General features: G+C 38.8%; 1 protein-coding gene across 6 annotated transcripts in view; it reads left to right on the top strand.

Moving 5' to 3' along the window:
- Positions 1 to 23,052, top strand: part of LOC101088254 (cyclic AMP-dependent transcription factor ATF-7) — a 90,663-nt gene that overhangs the window by 8,391 nt on the left and 59,220 nt on the right. For 5 of the 6 annotated variants that reach the window (XM_006933754.4, XM_045061861.1, XM_045061860.1 and 2 more), the window contains one exon: positions 11,405 to 11,473. In XM_006933754.4, the coding sequence (XP_006933816.2) occupies positions 11,426 to 11,473 (48 nt within the window). In that variant the 5' untranslated portion in view covers positions 11,405 to 11,425. Of the gene's footprint in view, positions 1 to 11,404; positions 11,474 to 12,248; positions 12,384 to 23,052 lie in introns of those variants that run through there. The other variant, XM_045061862.1, reaches the window with a different exon arrangement.

Genomic DNA, 23,052 nt, shown 5'->3' with positions numbered 1-23,052 from the left:
TGCTTCCAGATAGGTTCTAAGCTTTGGCCATGTGTTGCCTAACTTATGATTCAGCCTAATTCTCACTCCCATCTGTTTTCAGTCATTTGCTACAAAACTATTTGGTCTATTTAAGCTGGCTCCTTTTTTTGAAACCTGTCCCTGCATGTCAGAGCTCGAAATCCAGAAATTAATTTTAACCTTCTCTTTGATCAGTCCAGGGTATTCTACTGTTTGTGTATTTCTTAAAGCAATGGGTTTCAAACTGCTTTTGGTCTCAGTACCTATCCCTTTATACTTTACAATTGTTGGGGACTCCAAAGGGCTTTGGTTTGTCTTGGTTATATCTATTGATATTGAACATACTAGAAATTAAAATGGAGCAGTTGAAAAAATATTTTATTTTATTTTTAAATGTGTTTTATTTATTTATTTTTAGAGAGAGAGTGCATGAGAGAGTGGAGGGCGGGAGGGGCAGAGAGGAGGGAGAATCCCAAGCAGGCCCCATGCTCAGCACGGAGTCCTGTGCGAAGCTCCATCCCATTACCCTGGGACCATGACCTGATCCGAAATCAGGAGTTGGGCATTCAACCAACTGAGTCATCCAGGCACTGTGAAAAAATATTACTTTAAAATGATAGCATAAATAACTGTATTATAGTGTCAAAAAAATTTAGGGGAAGGGCTTCATATCTCTTTAACATCTGGCTTAATAGAAAACAGCTGGATTCTGGGGCGCCTGGGTGGCTCGGTCAGTTAAGCGTCCGACTTCGGCTCAGGTCATGATCTCACGGTCTGTGAGTTCGAGCCCTGCGTCGGGCTCTGTGCTGACAGCTCAGAGCCTGGAGCCTGTTTCAGATTCTGTGTCTCCCTCTCTCTCTACCCCTCCCCCGTTCATGCTCTGTCTCTCTGTCTCAAAAATAAATAAACATTAAAAAAAAAAAACAAAAACAGCTGGATTCTTATATCTGCTTCTGCATCCAGTCTGTTACACTATGTTGTTTTGGTTGAAGTATATGAGGGTAACCTGGGCTCACACTGATACTTGATAGGAAAAGGAAAGATTCTTTTCAGATAGTTGTAGATAGTCTTTCCTTGATACTATACCAGAATCCAAAATGTGGTAGTTTCTTAAAGGTTAGCTGTTGTGTAGTATCTAAAACCACATCTGTGAACTTTTAATACTTTATTACGTTAAAATGAATTAGCCTATCTTGCCCTTTAAACAGATGGTTTACCCATCTATGACTTGAACGGCCCTCTGAAAGGGTCTCAGGGATCTATGGGCATCCCTGCACCCCACTTTGAGAACTGCTGTCTGATAGTACCAAACTGGAAAAATACACGCGTTTACTATGTGGAAGAACTAAACTTTCCAACCACTTTAGTGCCTCTCAAATGCTGGGTTACTGACCATTTGCATTGGAATTACCCAGGGTATTTTTTTAAGTGTAGATTCTTGGGTCCCAAAGCCAAGAGAATCCAGGAGGCATAGGAATCAGCATTTTTCAAGGTGCCCAGGTGAATATGCTAAAGATTGAGAACTATAGAGCTAGATTAATTAATCTTATTTTAAGAAAACCTAATTTCTGGGGTGCCTGGCTGGCTCAAGCAGAAGAGCATAGGACTCTTGATCTTGGAGTTGTGAATCTGAGCCCCATGTTGGGTGTAGAGATTACTTAAAAAAAAAAAAAAAAAAGAAAACCTAATTTCTAAAATTTGTAGTCAAATAAAAAGGAATTGGTTGAATAGTCACATTATAAAAGTTCTTATTAATTAACACGTATACTCTGACATTTCTTATAATTGGGATCTCCTAATTAAGCATGTACTTTAATTAATAATAGTTATTTATGAATATCAAGAGTTTGCAAACCAAGACCAGAGAGTAAATATGTTAGGCTCTGCAGGCGTGAGCTCTGTGTTGTAAGTACTCAACTCTGCCATTGTAGCACGAAAGTAGCCATAGACAACATGCAAAGGATAAGCTTGGTTGTTTGCCCTTCAAACTTTTTTTTATGGACACTAAAATTTGAACATCATGTATCATTTAATTATGATGATTATTTTAATGTTTATTTTTAAGAGAGAAAGAGAGACAGAGCACAAGCAGGGGAGGGGCAGAGAGAGGGAGACACACAACCTGAAGCAGGCTCCCAGGCTCTGAGCTGTCAGCACAGCGCCCAATGTGGGGCTCGAACCCACAAACCATGAGATCATGACCTGAGCCGAGGTCGGACGCTTAACCAACTGAGCCACCCTGGTACCCCAAACTTTATATAATTTTTATGTGTTCTGAAATACTTTTTTTATGGTTTTTTTCAACCATTTAAAAATGTAAAAACCATTCTTAGCTTGTGGGCCATACAAAAGCAGGTGGCAGGCTGGCTTTGGCCCACAGACTGAAGTTTGCCAATCCTTGACATATACTAGAACTGGATTGTAAATTGAAAAAATTTACAATAAAATATACTTAATGTTAAAACTATAACATTATTTAATTTCCCTAGACAAAAACAATGCTCCAAGAACTTATAATCCCTCAAATTCATATTTCTGGGCATTCATGTATATAATAAACATGTAAGAAACACCTACTGTGTGTAAACTTTTGGAAAGACACAATTCAGTTGGAAGTAGTTATATAATATACAAGTTGTCATATAACTTTCAGGAGTCCCAAAAAGATGTGCTGTCAATTTTTATATCTTCTTTCAGGTGTGTGAGAATAGGTAACTAGGATTCAGGCCAACCTCAGCTCAACCTCTTGACTCATCTTTTGCCCATTTTTTTATAACTCTGTACCTCTGTTTTCCAGTCTGTTAGTTAGTTAGCAAAGTGCTTTACGCTTTGTGTTTTTACCCAGATATAAAACAGTAAGGCAAGTTAGTTTAAGATTGTAATGATGTATGTGCTTTCTATATTGTCCTTTTGGGGCAGTTAGTTTATGTACTAGTGGAATAATATATGCTAAACTGTTTTTATGCTAAATAACACAGTGGAAAACAAACTCAGAATTTATGAACAGAAATTTCAATTCCTAAATAATCTACTGCCTAGTAAAACTTGAGTCTTTGTTTTCTGAGGTTCACATAACATGTATTATAGTCTCACAGTTCGTATGTTTATTGGCATTTTTTCCTTAAATCATTTTTCTAGATGTAATGCAAATCACAGTAGCACCGAGTATCCTATGGAGAATCAAATGTTGAGACTGCTGTGGTAGAGATCTTTGGTGTTTGTACTCTTTGCTTGGCGGCAGTTAAATTATCTTAGAGTCAGAAACTTAGTATCCAAAGTTATGTTCTTGGAGGAGAACTGTTTGTATATAATTTCTTTCTTTTTAATATTATAAGGAAATGGAGCCCATAGAGCTCTGTTTGGGTGCCTGTCTAAACTTTTTAGCTTGTTTATAGCTGAGCTGAAAGGCATTCAGTACCTGCTAAGCTTGGTTTCAGCTCTTTATTCTCTTTATGATGAATGGATGGGGCCATTTCTGAATGTTTAATGTAAGTAATACTAGTTGTTAGGGAGCATTCATAGGATTCTGAAAATGAGTCCTTGAAGGTAACAAAGGAGGAACTATCTTGAACTGCTTGATTACCCTGTGTATCGTTATGTTTAAATTTCCACTGTGTCTGGGGCGCCTGGGTGGCGCAGTCGGTTAAGCGTCCGTCTTCAGCCAGGTCACGATCTCGCGGTCCGTGAGTTCGAGCCCCGCGTCAGGCTCTGGGCTGATGGCTCAGAGCCTGGAGCCTGTTTCTAATTCTGTGTCTCCCTCTCTCTCTGCCCCTCCCCCATTCATGCTCTGTCTCTCTCTGTCCCAAAAATAAATAAACTTTGAAAAAAAAAAAATTTAAAAAAAAAATAAAAAAAAAAAAAAAAAAAAAAAAAAAAAAAAAAAAATTTCCACTGTGTCTATTTCTATATGAGCTGTTAGTTTATAATTTTAGAAAGATTTTTTGGTAGTCCATTTTGAACTTGTTAATTTGTCAGTTGGTTCTGTTGCTTTGTAGTAGAGAACGAGCAACCTTGTATGATTTGTAAGTATACTGTTTAGTGCTTTGGAATAGTCTAGCAGATGTGGGCCTTTTTGAAACTCATTAGACATGTTTTGTTTTTTTTCAGTCATGCAGATCAGCATTTTTTTTTATTAGATTACATCATATTCTGTATTTTTATTAAAAGCAATCTGTGATCATTGTAGACTTTGGAAAATTCTGAAGGTACAAAAAAGAAAACAAAATCACCTGGAATACCATTACCCAGAGATAATCATTATTAACATTTGATGCTAATTCCCTTATCTTTTTTATGTTTTTTTTTTTTGCTTTTTTTTTTTTCCAGTAGGCTCTACACCCAATGTAGGGCTTGAACTCATGACCCCAAGATCAAGGGTCTCAGAGTCACTTGTTCTATTGACTGAGCCAGCCAGGCATCGTCCCTATTTTGTTTTCTTTTTTTGTAGATTTGGAATTATGGTGCATATGCAATTTTATTTATTTTTGTTAAAAATTTTTTTAAAAAATTAAATTAAAATGTTTATTTTATTTTTGAGAGAGAGAGAGGGAGCGAGCATAAGCGGGGCAGGGGTACAGAGGAGCAGAAGAAGGCTCCTTGCTGACAGCAGAGAGCCCGATGCAGCATGCCCTGAGCATGAGTCGGGCCCCCAACTGACTGAGCCACCCAGGTGCCCCACATATGCAATTTGATAGCCTGCTTCCCCCCCCCCCCACAGAATGTATAGCATTTTCTCATGTCATTAGATAGCTTTCAGAAACGTTATTCTTAACAACTTAAATATAGTCTATTGTAAGGCAATATCTTAATTTATATTTATCCATTCTTCTTAAATGTTTAATTTCCGTTCCTTTTTTGTTGTTATAAATAGAACTATGATGAACATTTTATTTTTTTTATTTTTATTTTTATTTTATTTAAAAAAATTTTTTTTAACGTTTATTTATTTTTGAGACAGAGAGAGACAGAGGATGAACGGGGAAGGGGCAGAGAGAGAGGGAGACACAGAATCGGAAGCAGGCTCCAGGCTCTGAGCCATCAGCCCAGAGCCCGACGCGGGGCTCGAACTCACGGACCGTGAGATCGTGACCTGAGCTGAAGTCGGACGCTTAACCGACTGAGCCATCCAGGCGCCCCTGATGAACATTTTAATACATAAGTGATCCATGTTTTGGGCTTTAACCTCAGAATAAAGTCCTGAAAGAATGATTTGTTCAAAGAATATAAAACATTTTAAGACACTTAATATAAATATTGCCAGATGGCTTTCCAGAATGATTGTTCAAGTATGTACTCCCAAAAGTCTTATATGAAGATGCCCTTTCTACTGCATTCTTTTATACTTGAAAATGTATCTTAACAGCTCTGGCCTAGGTTTTGTTTTCAAGGGCCAGTGAAGGGTTAATTTGACAAATAGCTTCCTTCTCCCAATTTCTTAAAGCTCTAACCAAAAACTATGGAGCCTCCTCTATGTTATTTGGATGATAAGGAAAGCATAGAGTTAGTTGGTTGTACTAAGTCACATCAAGTACCTTAGGCACAAAGTAGCTGTAAAGTATATACTTAAAATATGTCGTTAGACTTTAGTCTTTATATTTTTTTTAATGTTTATTTAGAGAGAGAGTGCACATGCAAGTGGGAGAAGGGCAGAGAGAGAGGAAGAAACAGAATCCCACGAAGGCTCCGAGCTGTCAGCACAGAGCCCAACACGGGGCTCAGTCTCACAGACCATGAGATCATGACTTGAGCCGACCTGAGCTGAAATCAAGAGTTGGACGGTTAACCGACTGGGCCACCCAGGTGCCCCTTTTACCAAGAGTTTTAATCCCTCTTTTGTGTGCTCTTGTCTATACTCTGGAATTGGCTAGCAAAGGAACTTGACAAATGACCACAAAGAATAAGAGAAATAGCAAGGGATTTAATATATATACTGATCAGTCTGACTAATTGAACTTGTAAATTAAGCCATCATTCTTACCACTTATGTGGCATCTCTCATGCCAGTTGACAAAGATTCTTTGACCAAACTTTAGTCAGGTTCGAGAACCTTCTTGTAGGCCTACCTGTGTACTTTCTTGTAAGATCCAGTTTTAGCAAGAACCGCCCCCCCCCCCCCCCCGCCTTCGATATCTGATTACCCTCACATCTGATCAGGTTCTCCATCTTTCTCAATCCCCCAGGTTATATGTGATCATTCTGGCCCATCTTTAGCAAGAACTTGGGGGTGCCTAGGTGATTCAGTTGGTTAAGCATCCGACTTCGGCTCAGGTCATGATCTCACTGGTTCATGAGTTTGAGCCCCACATCGGGCTCTTTGCTGTCATCACAAAGCCCACTTCATATCCCCTGGCCCCCTCTCTTTCTGCCCCTCCCCCACTCTCTCAAAAATAAATTAACGTTAAAAAAAAATCTTATTAGGTCGGTTTAGCCAGAATCCCCCTTTGTCCTGATATTTCCTTTTAGTAATTTTCTATCCATTAACCCCTACTGTGGTCGTTGGCTGTAAATTTCCACTTGTCCATGATGTATTTAGAACAGAGCCCAGTTCTGCACTGAGGTCTCTTTCCCCCTATTACAATAGTTCTGAATAAAATCTGTTTTTTACTGCTTTAACTACTGTTCGGCTCTAGTTTTTCTTTGACACAGATGAGTGAAAGATTCTTTTCTTTCTTCTTCTTCTTTTTTTTTTTTTTGCAAAGGATTATTGTCTTTTTCAAAAAAAAATGTGTATTTATTTTTGAGAGACAGAGAGAGAGAGAGAGAGTGCAAACAGAGGAGGGGCAGAGAGAGGGGCATAGAGGATCCGAAGTGGGCTCTGTGCTGACAGCAGTCAGCCCAGCGTGGGGTGTGAACACACCATCTGCGAGATCAGGACCAGGGCCAAAGTTGGGTGCTCAACTGACTGACCCACCCAGGTGCCTCTGTCTTTTTTTTTTTTTTTTAATGTTTATTTATTTTTGAGACAGAGAGAGACAGAGCATGAATGGGGGAGGGTCAGAGAGAGGGAGACACAGAATCTGAAACAGGCTCCAGGCTCTGAGCTGTCAGCACAGAGCCCGACACGGGGCTCGAACTCACGGACCGCAAGATCATGACCTGAGCCGAAGTCGGCTGCTCAACCGACTGAGCCACCCAGGCGCCCCATCCTCTGCCTTTTTATGTCCACTTTGCCTGGCACTTAGTAGTTCCTAAGTAATACATTTTGAATGAATGAATGATAGCTAGTCTGAACCCTTTCTAGATTTTCATGAATCTTTAATATTAATGTTCTTTGATATTAATATGTTCTTCTCATTTTATATACTTAGTAGTATCTGCTTTTTGTTATTAGGAACCTAAGAACAGGGCCTTGGGTGTATTCGTATATGGCTTTTATTCCTTACAAAAATTGGGCCATTTTATGAACAGCAATTGGTTACTAAAGAAATAATCATATTACACCTGGGTCCAGAGAACTGACTTTGTAGTCCTCGCTGACAGATTCCATCCTCATTCTATTAAAAAAGAAGAAAAAAGGATAGATATACCTGTGTGTGTGTGTGTGTGTGTGTGTGTGTGTGTGTGTGTACACATAGAGAATCAGTTTTCTTATTTGCACATTGACCATTTTAGGATATACTTCTGGTTCTGTCAAAACTATGTAACAGATTTTATGAAATTATCCCAGTTAATAAAAATCAGTGTCTGAACCTTGGATTTTCTTCACTTCTCTCCTAGCATTCAGATAACTTTCTGTCTTTTGAATAAATAGTAATTTTTATCATTTATGCATTCTGGTGAGTCTAGTACATGAGCCTTTTTCTCTGCAGACTTGGCCTCTTGGATAGCCTTTTTCAGCATCTTTGTTTTCCTGTTCTACGATCTCCTCTGAAAGCATCTCACTTCCCCTTGGAAGTGTCTCTCAATATATGTATCCTTTGCCTTTCATTTGTTGGCTAGTTCTATACAATGCTTGAGTTTCATCCTGAGGAATAGATCATGGAGAAGACAGCAGACTTGAGTGTCGTGCCCAGACAAGTGATCTACTTGTCAAGTTGTACAGTTACAAATGGGCCGTGAGTTACATTCTAGTGAATGGCAGCATTATTATTCAAGATTTCACCTTTGTCTCAGTCTGTTTATGCTATAGAAATGTGTTGGTTTTGTTTTTGAGAAGGCATCAGTTTGACCTCTCTCATGTATGAGATTTGCTTTAAGTATCAAATAGAAATAAGCAACACATTCTCTATATGTAGCAATTGATGCAGCAGATTGGGAATTAAAAAGATGTAAATGGGATTTTTTTTTTTTACTTTTTTTTTAATGTTTATTTTTGAGAGAGACAGAGAATGCGAGTGGGTTGGGGCGGAGAGAGAGGGAGGCACAGAATCTGAAGCAGCCTCCAGGCTCCGAGCTGTCAGCACAGAGCTTGACGCGGAGCTCGAACTCACAAGCTGTGAGATCATGACCTGAGCCGAAGTCGGACGCTCAACCGACTGAGCCACCCAGGCGCCCCGGGATTTATTTTTAATGTTTATTATTTTTGAGAGGGAGAGCACAAGTGGGGTAGGAGCAGAGAGAGAGGGGAGACACAGAATCCGAAACAGGCTCCAGCCTCTGAGCTGTCAGCACAGAGCCTTACATGGGGCTCAAACCCATGAACCGCAAGATCATGACCTGAGCCAAAGTTGGACGCTCAACTGACTGAGCCACCCAGGTGCCCCTAGAATTTTAAGTGGGAGAACAGATCATTATTGTTGTTGCTAAATATTCTTTAAAAAGACAAATCACTTTGAAGTGAAAAAGCAAGAATGATGGAAATGAAAAAGAGCAAGAGACTGAGGAATGATTTAAGAATAATTGTGGGTACTTAGGAAAGAGGGCCTTCTTCCTCCCATTGTGATCTTCCTTTTGGTGAAAATGGCAAAACAAAAGCTAGTAAAGTGGGAAGGAAGCAGGAAATCCCAGTTAGTGACTGTCAGATTTCAGTATTTAAAGAGCCATGAAAATGCTTGCTTCTGTTACATTTAATACTTTTCCCCCAACTTGGTTTTGCCTTTTGTTTTCTTTTAGAAAGTCATGATATTGCATTTCTATTCCTAGTAAGGATGCAGTTAAATAAAATTTGGAAGCCATATATTGTGATGTGATTGTACAAAACCAAGTTAAATTTTGAATTTTGTGGTTTGAGGGAAATTGTTCCAGAGTGTATTTAATCCCTCTCTGTGCCAGTGCTGCCCTAATCCTTAGCCAGCAAGCACCCTTTTCCTCTTCTAGGTAGAAGACAGAACATTTAGCCTCAAATAACAGAACCAAGGTAAAAGGAAGGAATCCTGCCTGGTTCCTTATGTTATGTCTGCTCTAGTCCTTGTAGTTTTAGTCCTGGTTGAAAAATCTGTTAGAGGACCTTGTTGAAATAAAACTCTCATTTTGTGATTATATCAGGAAAGCAGGTTTGGGGACTAGGAAGTGGAATTATCTCCATCCAGCACAGCAGTTAGGAATTTTTCCAGAGACGAATTGCTTTCCAGAAATGCTCTGAATTTTCAGTCCTAGTGGCCTTGGTCTTTGTATTTATTTACTTTTATTTACTTGTATTTATTTTTTGCACTATGTCATAGTTCCAGAAAGTGCTAAAAAAACTCATCACGTATTTAAAACAAACAAACCAGAAAACCCCCTTGTCCTGGGGCTGTGTGAAGAAGAAGAAAGCTCTCATTTTCCCAGTACCCAATCATCAGCTCGAGCTGGCTTCTCCTAGGAACAGAATTTATTGAAGCAATTTATCCTGGCTAAATGTGATATAAATCTGTGTACACCTATGTACATACAGGCTCCCTTCCATTACAGCAATGCTGCAGCATCAGTTTCCTTCATAGTTAGACCCTGTTCCTATCACCCTGAAAGATGACTAAGAAGCCCTTTCTATTTTATGGGGCACCCCACAATTTTGAACACTGATTAGTTGTGGAATTACTGATCAGACTACCAGAAATACTGGTTTCCAACCCCAGAGTGAGTCTTAAGAGAGTAGAAGAGATGTTACTTAGCTACCCTCTGAGTTTTAAACATGCTTTTCTGATTACCAAATTCAGTCCAGCATTTTAACATTTTATTTTAATGCAGACCTGAGTGAGGTTAACTCTGACCTTTTGATTTTGGTTACAGTTCTGAAGTTGTTTCTAGGCATATTCAAATTCTTTTTCTTCCTCTTTCATCTTCCCTTGTTAATATTCTTTTATACCCCTTTCTTTCTTGTAGAAGGATGTTCAAAAATGTCCTTTAGGAGTTTATTCTATGAAGACTGTTTTTATGCCCTTCCCCCCACCCCTTCAAAACACTGTTTATCTTTTAGGAATATTTTCCCTAGGATTTGCATTTCTCATCCTTATCTACCTCCACCTCTATTTTTATTCCTGGTTGGGAAATGAGAAATTTTCCCAACGCATTCATATTGGAATTATTGTTCTTTGACAAGGAATGTCTATCAACATTTCAAGAGTTTAGCCTCAATAATTAAAAAACAACAACAGTGTAAGCCCTGTTAAATTCTTCAGAGAAATAGAGAGGATGGATGGTGATGCCTTTTAGTGCCATTTCTTTTATCCCCTGCAGCAGCACACATCTGTTGGCTGCAACAGAGCAGCCCAAGAACTCTGGCCGAGAGCAGCACAAACAGCCGGAACATATTCACCCAGTAAACCCCCAAAGAGTCGACATTTGTTTTATTGCTGCTTTTAAAAACCTAGCCATAAATAGAATTAGAGGGGGAAGGGCACCGATATTTCTCCATTTGCCACAGACGATTGGTGGGGGGAGAAGGAGGCTCCCAGTGGGGAGAGAAGGTTTTTATTTTTATTTTTTTATTAATGAAAATCATTTCCCGTGTAGCCCAATAGGATGGGTGCTTTGTTTTCTTTGGCAATAATCTGGGATAAACGGCCCTTGCCAACAGTCTCGTAGTTTATACACCAGGGAGCCAGATTATAGCCCTGTAAAATGGAGCACCCCTCCTATAATCCCTTAATTAATTAAATGACAAATTTTGGTCTTCTCTAGTTCAGAAATATGGCTTCCGCATCGAATGTTCTGTGGATTTATTGACATAGGGAACTGCACTGGTTGTAATTCAGTAGACTAGAGGAGTGTGTTATATACTGTAGCAGAAAGAGGGAAAATCTAGCAAAAGGTCTGAAATTCCTTGACTATTGAGGTCTAAATTTTTCTAATTAAAAGTTTCAGTTGAGGCGCGGTAGATCATATGCCACCTGTCTAATGGGTCTCCCCAAAGTAGCCTGTGTTTATAGCTTTGATAGACAGCATTCTTGGAGCACCTGTTTCTAGGCTTGATATTTTTGAAGCACTTTTTTTTTTTTTAACTCCAGCGTATTTAACATAACTTTTCCCCCTGCCTCCCCCTCCTCAGCTCCGCTCTGCTATATGAAATATGGGAGACGACAGACCGTTTGTGTGCAATGCCCCGGGCTGTGGACAGGTACGTTTACAATATACTTTATTGTGAATGTCTCGTTGTGAATCAAAGTGGCTGTTTTATCACTAAGGCAAAGAGTTTAAAGCCGGTATTTTACGTGATCACTGGAGGTAATCAGATCAGAGGATTTGCAGTGTGTAAATCCATGTTATGAGGAAGTGTAGGCACTCTACCGTAATGAAATCTGCCTTGCTCTCTTTCATATTGTTATTCTACTGGTGTTTGTTTCCCGACACACAGTGTTGGGGAATACATGTTGCTCTCTCCTCTTTTATAAAGCTATCCATCTAAATACAAAACAAGTTTAGAAATATGTTTTCCTCAACCTTCAATGGATATAAAAGTCTGCTTAACATTTAGAATAGGCAGCCGAGAATGTACCCGTTCACTGTGAACCACAATTTGCTGGAATCTGTTGGATTTTTTAAATAAGAAAAAAAAAAGTTTCTTTGGACTGTTGATCCAGAAAATCATTGCTGGTAGCTAAGGCAGATATCTGTCTATGTAGGGAAGGCAAATCCAGTGTAGAACCTGAGATGTCGCAGCAAACATATAAACTACGAGATTTCTTAGCCATTTTCCCTCTCTTATGCCATGAAATGCCTTGTGCTGTTCGTCAGCTGCCATGTTATTATTTGCATATGTGTACATTTTGTGTCAGATATTTTTCATTATATGCTTTTTTAATAAAGTAATTTTGTTGAAGTTGCCTTTTTTTTTCTTCTTCCCCATTTTGCACCTTCTTAACTCTTCTTCCTAGACCCTTCCCTACTGCCATGTTCCACAAAGGATGAAGAAAGGAATACAAAGAAAGTTTTATCTGCCTTCATGAATTGATTTTATGGAAGCTGAAGGTTGAATTTCTGTTCAGTTAGGAATATGCCATGTGACTGCCCAGTGACACTTACTGGTGGTATGTGAGATTGCAGACTAGTTCTATTAAACATTGTAAATACTTAGACAAAAAGAGAGAGTTAAGTTCCAGAGATTCCTAGGAATTGGAATTTGAGAGGTGAATGAGATGGGGGTGGTGACAAGGAATGGGCAGAAGGATGATTCCACATTCCAGTAAATGCTGAAAATTTCAGAGAAGACCAGAAAAGCCATTATATTCTGAAGTATTCAGCATCATAGGGTATATTTCCTTCCTTGTCAGAGTTTTCAACTTTATTGTTGATTGGATGTTTTCCCCATGTGATTTATGTTTTATTCTTTTACAATAGAAGCCACCTGAGAAATTAGGATAAATTTGTTTCCATTTTCAAACAGCTGTATTAGAATATATATCTGAACTTGATCCCTCCAGATTTTTGTGTGTGGATGTGTTGATAGCAGTAGTCACTGTGATTTCCATAATTGATACCTGGGACCCTTTTCACTTATCTCCCTTTAAAAATCTGCATTTTTGGTGAAAAAAGTTATTTTTCTCATCCTTACATTTATTTTTCTTTGTTCATGGCTTAAGCTACTCAGTGCCCCTCTTATATGTTGTATGCTGAAAACCACCTAGACAAGGACTTAAAGAAATTAAAATGGAAAATCATCTCTTAAGCTCTCGGAAGAAGAAAGGTTTAAATAGGTTTCTTCAGACTGTCTATCAGAAAAGAGTAGTTTTCACTGAAATTTGTGAGATCCCAGATGGTTTTGTGTTTGTTTGTTTCTTTTTGTTTTGCATTTTTTGGACTAGAGGCGGTAAAAACAGTAGGACTTTTTACTTTGGTTCCTTTTGTATTGTTGGGTACTGTTTATCATAAGCCTTTTCCTTCCCCTATTTTTCCTCCCATTTCTGAACTGTCTGCTGGTATTTTGGTTGTTAGGACTCATTATAACCTCTAGTATAAGTCCCAAAGGCTTTTTTTCCCTTTAGTGGATATGGTACTCAGGGAGATGAGTATCTTCTTTTGGATTCAAGGTACTTGTTTCATAGAAAAGCATAGAAAACTACGGCTTAAGTCTATGAAGGTAACTCCTTTGCATGTCAGAACTTTATGGTTAGGTAAAATTGTAGTTCTTTAGTTATATTTAGTCTTATTCCAAGTGTCTCCCAATATCTAAGTAAAATTTAACTCTAGGATCTCTGCAAGACTCACTTTACTGTGATTGCTTTCTATTATATGAAATAGTGGAAATCTGGCAGAGAAGGTAAATTTGGGAAAGCGAACTACCCTTGGCCTGTCATCCAGCTTCCTTATATCCCTTGAAAATGGTTTCATCCTGGAGCCCCTTTGAGGCCTTCAAGCTATGTATAATCCTCTGTCATTGATTGAAATTTTTTATTCCAGAAATGGTAGAATAATAATTTTTTAAAAAGGCTATGTAAATTCCAGGACTGGCGATAAGGACCATGATAATTTTTACAAGACACGGTTTGGAACTTACTGCCATAGAAGCCTCAAAAATCGGTGGCTCCGGTATACCACTTAGCGGAAGAAGGAATGAAAGCAAATTACAATTCAAGAGACTGATCCTTAAAAAACCAACCAACAGACGAAAACTATATGAATCTTGCATTATTTCAGTATCTGTTCTGTGCCCGGACTTTACCCAATGGGCCCTAAACTCAGAAATCATCTTACGCCTTAATATTAAGGGAAGGTGAAAGGAAAATTTACCTAAAATAGACTAGTGGATTATGCTCTCCACCATATAATCAAAACCACCGGGCTTTCAATGGATACGTAAACATGTTTTGGTTGCTAGGTCTTTAATGGCTGTTATTTTTGGATTCTGTTCATGATCCACTTCCCAACAGTAAGTCTGATGTGACACAGCTGAATTCTAAATATGCTGCATGTACTTTTTTTAAAAAAGATGGCTGCTGAAGGTTGTGTTCTCTGCATTCTTGTCTGAAAAGACAGATGAGAGGGTGTTTTGAGCCCTTTCATTTCTGTTCTCCTGTTGAGACCGTGTTTCTCTTGAGGCCTAATCACTCTCATGAAGAGGAACTTAGGGAAACCAATATTCTTTCTAATACCTCTCTATGGAATGTGGTAGCAGGAGTAGTTAATAGAGCTGCCTCCAGAGAATGGGTTAGTGTTGTTAAGGCAACAGTACCCCAGATACCCTGTGGCAAAGGGTTGGTTGAATTTGAGTGGTTTGGGTTTTTGAAATGTTTATAAGATAGCATCTAATTAAAACCATTCTGACCATAAAATGGCTTTGCTTCTGTTATTAAAATAATAAAAGTTTGGTTTGGTGCTGAATTTAGGTAGTCTTTTAAGTTTTTTTTTCTTTTAATTTTTTTTTAATGTTTATTCATTTTTGAGAGAGATAGAGAGAGAAACAGTGTGAGTGGGGGAGGGGCAGAGAGAGAGGGAGACACAGAACTCAAAGCAGGCTCCAGGCTCTGAGCTGTCAGCACAGACAGAGCCCGACGTGGGGCTCTGCGTGGCGCTGGAACCCACAAACCGAGAGATCATGACCTGAGCTACTCAGGCGCCCCAGTCTTTTAAGTTTTTGATGCTTTGAGAGACGTTTTTATTTAAAGATGGATTGTAAAGTTGTTTTATTTTATGTGCAAGCAGAAACAATTATAGTTGACCCTTGAACAGTGCAGGGGTTAGGAACACCCGTGGGGAGATGAAAATCTGCATACAACTTTTGACCCCCCCAAAAACTTAACTACTAATAGCTTACTGTTGACCTAAAGCCTTACCGATAACATAAATGGTTGATTAACTCATATCTTGTATGTTATATGTACTGTATACTGTATTCTCACAATCGAGTAAGCAGAGAAAAGAAAATGTTATTAGGGAAATTGTAAGGAAGAAAAAATTTACAGTATTGTACTATGTTTATCAAATGGACCTGCCCAGTTCACACCCGTGTCGTTCGAAGGTCAGCTGTACTATGTTTTTGACAGTAATCTTGGATTTGTAAATGCAGTTAGATAACTTATCTTTTAGACGTTTTTTGTCCAGTTTTTATTACTAGAAGTCAACAAATTCCATATTCCCATACCTCCCTCTCTGGAACATGACACTGTTTTGCAGTACAAATTACTCAGATTTCAGTAGTCCTTCTGGTTATCATAACAAAGCCTTTGAGCAGAAGCTGATCATATAAGCTTATTACTCAGAATGTCTATTTCCTTAAGAACAGGAACACATTTCCTCGGAGGAGATACTTCTAATGCACAGTATCATCCCATTATTAGCCACTGAGAAAGATTTCTGTCATAACCAACTCTGTATCAACTCTGTCCTTTTAAGGACAAATCTTTTGATTGTTTCTCTGTCCAGTGTGACCTGATCAGCTCTTGTTATTTTTTTTCCCCTACGGATGTGTCCTACCAGATCTTTTCTTCTCCCAGAGGACATTTAGGTACAGGTTGAGGTTCTGTTCATATCTGAGACCTGAAACACATAACTAGCTCATAGACCTCCAGGGCCTGCTTTCCCTTTCTAAGGCCAAGAATAGCAATAGAGCCCTAGTTGTGGTGGGATTGAGGGCAGCTTCTTGTACCTCCTTATCTTGTCATATAATAGGAATAATGTTTATGGTGCTGTAGTCCTGGCTTCACTTGGCATTTAACCAACCTCCAGTGCTGTTTATTGCTTCGTATCCTCTGCCTCCATGAACATTATCCCTTAAATCTCTATTGCTTTGTAATATATGAGGCAACAAATAGCTTCTATGATTGGTTAAATGCCGGCATACTACAAAGGTATATGTTTTATTGCCTATGTAACACAAATCTATAGAGACTTTTTCTGTTATCCCAGCCCTCCCTTTAAATGGACCATACTGGTACTATGGGACTCTGGATTTTTAATTCTATCCTTTTGGCATGTTTCCCTATTACCTGGCATTGACACAAAAGAAAAGAAGGAAAATGGGTTGGTGCTGGTTACTAACTCTTTATGTTAGGAGAGCATCTTGAATTAGAGAATAACAAGGAAAGAAATGGCTGGTTAGGTAAACCCCATTTATGGTGGTACGTACCATATTTACATGCTTCGACAGGTGAGGGCAATTTCAGGCAGACAGATAAGCCTTTCTTCCTCACCCCCTGCCAAGAGTTTAAAAAAATTCAAATTTTTATTTAATAATTCATATTTCATTCAATAATTCATCCAGTTCCCATCTGGTAAGAGTGCCTGCATGCTGTCAGGCAGCTGAAAATACACTGCATTATACACAATTAGGCCAAATGCTAACCTTGTTTTTTGTAATAATATGTTGATTTTGCAATAACTTTCAGTCCACTCTGACTATGCTGCGGCTTTATGTAGCCTTGTGATGGAAGTAGACCACCATTTTGCATTGTGTAGACAAAATTGGGACTGAGGTTTTTAAAACTATAAATGTATTAAGAGCAAGGAATTCAACCTGTTTTTAACGTCAGATCTGGCACTCTTGACGCTTGCCCTTAGAAACGTGTGGTTGATTATTTTAGGTTTTCGTATTACAGTTATTGTTACGTTACTAAGAACATGGTAGATTAAAAGCATCCCTGCTCCAGTTTGCCGAGGGGGTGGGGGGGGTGCGGGGGGGAGAGGCTGTATGAACCTAATTAGAGCTATACCCAGGAAATTAAGATGAAATTTTTCAGTTATTCACTCTTGTTTTCTTTGGGTATGACTTAATATTTGGAATGGGAGCCCAGAAGCTGTTCTCAGAGCATTCCTGGTGGAAAAAAAATAAAATCCAGTATCTTTATATCCCCGTTCTTCCTAAATCAGGAGAGAGGCTGTTTGTTAGTCCCTTCTTTCACAAACTGCCTTCTGTCTCTGGGAGCCTGTCCTTCGTTAGTCCCTCTTTTGCCACCCCTGCAAAACCACATATAGCTAGGTTGTTAACTTGCAAGATATTGTCATCGTCGTGTAGAATTCATCATTCTTTTATCAAATACTCTTCCAGCTAATGCGGCAGATTGAAGAACAGCCAGAGTGTTCCCTCTTTCTGGTTAGTGTGTTTCTTTAATGCAGATTGACTTGCTCAGCAGTCGCATTTTGTCTGAAGCCCTTGTTAGGGCCTACTCTGTATGTGGATTCATAACACATCTGTGTGTACATCTACAGTGCTGTATAAATAATAATAAGTAATCACCAGATGGCCTATAACTGCTCCTCTGGACCCGCTGGGTCTCTTGAAGCTGTTAGTAAAGTCTTCTGGCGTTTTGCTGGGGAAAACTTGTCATAGATTTATTTCTAAAAAAATTCAAACTCACAACTGGGTGTTTAGGACTAGATATTGCTGTCTGTGTTGTAAATATTTAACAGGCTTTGTACAATGACAAGTAAAAGCGCCATTACTAACCACACACGGTGGCTGTGGAGCTCTTCTTCCCTCCCGGCCATTTAGAAAAAGGAAACGAAATGCCGATAAATTGTGCATTATGAACACGGTGCAAGAGATGCTGTCTGGAAGCTCTTTCATAGGAGAGGAAAGAGAACCTCAGTGTTCTGCTCAAAGGATGGAACCGGACAAACTTAAGCTTTTTAACCATATGCCAGCGACTTCTATTAAAACACAATGTCCTTTTTCAATGGGACTTGCAGTACAAGAAAAACCCCTTCATCTGGAGTTAGGGAAGAGCCAAGTCTTGATCTTAATTGAGTCTTTATAGCCAAATGATAAGCCCCTTTGAAAGGGTTACAGTTGCAAGTATTAGTAAACACTTAGCTAAATTTATATCTAAGAATGTAAGATACTTATTGTTTGCCAGTATTATTTATAAAGCGGAATGCCTTTGTTTTTGTCCTTTTTTTCATTTGTTTTTGTCAAAAGGGTTATATATTTTGCTCTTGGGGAAAAAAGTCTTATTCTGATTTTCTGCTTATAAATTTCTGTGCTATATTTCGCAATTGCTATTACCCTTGCTCCAGTACCTATTTCAGGGTACTTGCTCAGAACAGCAATGCATATTTTAAATAAAAATAGAACTGATTGTCTCTAAATTTTAATGTTTTAAAATCTTTGTTTGTCATAAGATAAAAAAGGTTTCACACAGAAAATGCTTATCTTAACTCTCAAGCCTAGTTTTCTTTTGTCTGTTGAGGGTCGAATCTATTTAACTATAGAGGGACTGCCCTATAAATCATAGCACATGGCCGTTACTTTCAACTTAGGATACATAGAAAGCTTTTCTCTTTTAAAATCTCATCTTGAAGAAGTGACATACAAATTGTGAGGGAGGAATGCTGCTATTAATAGTTTATTGTGGATATATTTTGTTTCTTAAATCCCTCAGAAAATTATCAGGCTAAGGATAAGATTTCACGGAGGTAAACATTGTGGAGAAAAGATGGAAGCTTTGCGGTTTATCTCTTTGTAACAGCACCTTTGTGTTTTTACTTTGAAATCTCTTTGTGCAGGGAAATATACCACCTAAGATTGTGCTTTGGTAAGAATCTGGCCTATTTGCAATTGTCATGTGAAAGTACAGAGAGAATGAGAATGAATTTTGAAATTAGCCCATTCCCAGTCTGGCACGCCATGTGCCCTGTGTGGCTGCTGATCCTGCCGGCAGATTGAAGAGCTGAACCAACTTCTGCTCTAAAGACTAAAATTGCCAGCCATCATTCCAGCTCTTAAATCTTGTTCACATCGATGATGTCAGATTTTGAGCAAACATAGTTCTGTCTTTAGATCCCAGGAGGAATCTGCAATTCCCTGGGTGTAAGGAAAGAGTTCTTCCTTTTTGCCTTTGAAAAACTTGAGTAGCTCTGCAGGGAAAGTCAGCAGAATAAATCTGCAGCCTGGCCGTGTCCTTTGAGTCATTGTAGAAAGCTGAGTGCTCTGCTCGGCATTCAGCAGATTGGCTGTCAGAGTTGCAGCTCAGCTTATCAAAGACATAGTCTCTCGAAGAGCCATTTATGTTATTCCGGAGAGAATCATCCTGTGGCAAAAGGAACGCCTCCTTTCTCCTCCCAGGGGTCATATCTTCTTTTGATACTGGGCAATTATCCCTTGATTTTCCTGAAAAAAGACCTCAATTTACCATAAAGATTGGCGCGAGCACAGGTTGCAGACTTGGTTACAATGACAGCTCTGATTTCTTAGCCACAGGGAGAGGCATCAGGGTGACACTTGTAAGTATGCCAGAAGCTTAATGCTGGTGATTTTTCTGCCGAGTATCTCAGTACCCCTTATAAACTTGGTTTCTCTTCTCTTTCTCTGAGGGAGAAAACATTTGTTTTAGTTTTTGCATACCAGTCACTAAAAGTGATGTGAGAGTTGTCTCTCTCTCTCTCCTTCACTCACTTCCTCAAGCCTCTTTCCTTGTCTTCAGTTATCATCCTGTTTATTTTGAGATCAAGCTCTGTAGTTTCATCAAGCTCCATAGTCTCATTTTTTACTTTTTGCCTTCTTCTTGTATAGCTTATCTTGGCTGTTACTAGTCATTGTACCTGGCGGGGATTATTAAGCAGTGCTTCCTCTAATTAAAAAAAAAAAAAAAAAAAAAAATAGACTTTATTCTTTCGATCAGTTTTACATTTACATTTACAAAAAATTGGGTGGAAAGTATTGGAGTTCTCCGCTACCATATCTTGTATTAGTGTGGTACATGTGTTACAACTGATGAGCCAATGTTGATACATTACTATTAACTAAAGTCCATAATCTACATTAGAGTTTAATCTTTGTGTTGTACATTCTGTGGGTTTTGACAAATGTATAATAATATGTACTCACCATTACAGTATCATACAGGATAGTTTCATTGGCCTAAAAAATCCCCTGTGTTCTATCTATTCATCCCTCCCCACTCCTACCTCCAACCCTTGGTAACCACTGATCTTTTTACTGTCTCTGTAGTTTTGCCTTTTCCAGAATGCCCTATAATTAGAATCATGCAGTCCTCTAATTCTTTAAAGTTGTGAACAGATAGGGGTGCCTGGCTGGCTCAGTCGGTGGAGTGTGTGACTCTTGATCTTGGGGTTATAAGTTCGAGACCCACATTGGGTGTAGAGATTACTTTTAAAAAAATCTTAAAAAAAATAGTTGTGGGTAAATAACCCTACAGCTAGGAATAGCTGGGGAAAGGAGGAGAGAAAATTAAACATTTGAGGTCACAGCTCCAAGGTCCCTCTAAAAGTCCCGAGAATCTCTCCAGGAAGATGCAAGTGGCAGCCTTTCTTCTCTACTGGGAGTCTCTCTGATGTTAAAAGATTTGGCTTGCCTAGTGACTGTTCTACTGGTTCTATGTGTTGGGAGCAAAAAAGGATAGGGTGAACATTGAATGGGCTGTATGTATCTGGAGAGTCCCGGTGTTAGGTCTGAGCAAAGCAGGAGGAAGTAGAGCCCATGATCCCTTTTCCTTTGAGGTTGAGGACAATAAAGTCTCCTTTCCGTTGCTCCCATGGGCAGCCTTATATGCAACTAAAGAAAATCAGTGCAATTTAAAGGTAAATAAGAAAGACTCCCTGTCTAAAAGTAATCCTCTATACTTCTACATTAGTTAAAGATTCATAACAAATAAATTTTTTAGAAAAGTAGATAGGGAGCTGTCATTGGCACTTTAGTATAAATCAGTTTAATCATAGATGTAGTACTGGCTACACAAACGAGGAGAAGATTTTATTTGGGTTAAGGGATAGTGGATGAGGACTGGCTTAGGTGGAATGGTTCTTGAGCAAAGGAGACATGGCAACTTTTGAGGATGTCAAAGATAAACAGATTTATTTCTTAGTTTTGTTTTGGGCTATTTCAGCTTCCTTCTACTGGAAGATAGTTGAGAAGTATAAATCTTAAGAAGGACACTAATGAACACTAGAAGCAACTTAATTAAATCTCTTTGGCTAGAAAGAGAGACATTTCCTCCTTTTCCTGTTCTGGAAAATTTATATTGATAAAATATGGGGGAAGGAGAGTGACCCGATTTCTCTAGTTCTAAGATTCAGGTTTCCTATCTACTTAGAATTCCAACTTCCTGGTATTGGGTAAGATCTCTTTTCATAAAAATAGTGACTCTACACCTTCTACATTTGGCTCCACATGAGAATCTTCCAGCTTTGGCCTCAGTGCTAATTTAGTTATCCTGCTTGTTGAACTGAACTGACTCTGTGGTAAAGTGAACATTAGCCTAGGGAAGGCTCTATAACGTGATGTTGGGGATTAATATCAGAGTGCAGAGCAACAGACACATGTATACATGTACATACATACACAATTTAGAGGACGTGTTGTGTCTGTATGATACGGAAAATTATATTCCACCCAAGGATCATATGGGGGGAATGGGAGAGGACAAAATACAAAGAAAATTATTTAACTTTATCAATGTAATAATAATAACAGCAATAGCAGTATACAATAGCTAACTGAGCTCTTATGTACTGTGCAAAAAGTGCTTTTATAGATATTATTTAACCCTAGAGATCCCCTGAAGGAGGATATAATATCCCTATTGTACAGATGAGAAAACTAAGGCTCAGAGAGACTGAATAACTCAGATGAGGTCACACGATATTTTGTGTGACCAGATAGATTCCAGACTGACACTCTTTAACTACTAGGCTAAAGTGGCTTCTTATTATTCTCCTTGTACATGTAAATATACCCATCTAGCATAGGAGAAAAAAAGAGAGAGAGAGAGAGTGAATAAGCAGTAATTTTTTGGCAAATGGTCCCAGTGCAATCAGTTAAGTAAGTCCTGACAACAGGTTATTACTGATCTAGGCATTTGGCTGCTATGCCAGAGAGAGCTGGATCTACAACTGTACAAAAAGATAAGAATTCTTACTCAGATGAAGAGACCTCTCTGCAGCCGCATGAGCCTTAATCTGTAATGGTTTTTTATTTGCCTGGGAATGCTGCTGAGATGTGATGAACTCTCTGTGAGGTAAACAACCACTGTTGTGTAGCAGGGACATGATTTTAAGATGAGAAAGAAAACAGATTCTTGACCAACCAGAAAGGTAGAACTAGAAAACTGGGACCTCAAAATCATAGTTTCGGCATCCTCCACTGATAGGCCCTAAAGAAGCATTGTGGTGTCGTCTTTGTGAATTCTCTGTTGGCTCACTTCCTGATTCATATTCCCTTCTTCTCAATCTTAGTTTTATGTCTGTAAAGCTCCCCAGTACACATGATGCTGTCTGGGTGTCTTGCTTTGTGTAGTGTCATGCAGTGGTGGGGCTTCGGTTATAGTGGCTGCCATACTGATTGGTGACAAGAGGAAATGTGACTAAGGTGGAACTAGGATATGGTTAGAAGTTTGTTAACGGTGCGGTGAGATGTGTATTCTGCTTGGTGATTGCCAGCTTGTTTATTCTCTGAAGTTTTTGGCATATAGCTGCATGGAGGGTCTTACCTGTTGAAAAATAATAAAATTCTTCTCTACTCAGATCTTACATCCTCCTCTTTGATTTCATAGCACTTCCAGACGTCTAGTCTTTCCATTTCCATTGTGGTGTATTAACGCAGGGGATATCTCATTTTTCAATGGAAGTGAAAATCTGTGGCTAAGTAGATGTATGGAAATATTTACATGAAATGATTTGTGATAAAAATGTGTGGAAGTACACATAAAGGATTGAAAGAGGTTGGAGAGTCTCATGGTTGATATTTATAGTAAAAGAATTCATTGTATATTTTGTCTGAATGTCTTTTTATTTTACTGGAAAGTTGCT

Source organism: Felis catus, chromosome B4 (genome assembly GCF_018350175.1).
Source record: "Felis catus isolate Fca126 chromosome B4, F.catus_Fca126_mat1.0, whole genome shotgun sequence".
NCBI lineage: Eukaryota > Metazoa > Chordata > Mammalia > Carnivora > Felidae > Felis > Felis catus.
The sequence above is the reverse complement of the archived record's forward strand: the minus strand, read 5'-3'. Positions and strand labels throughout refer to the sequence as shown.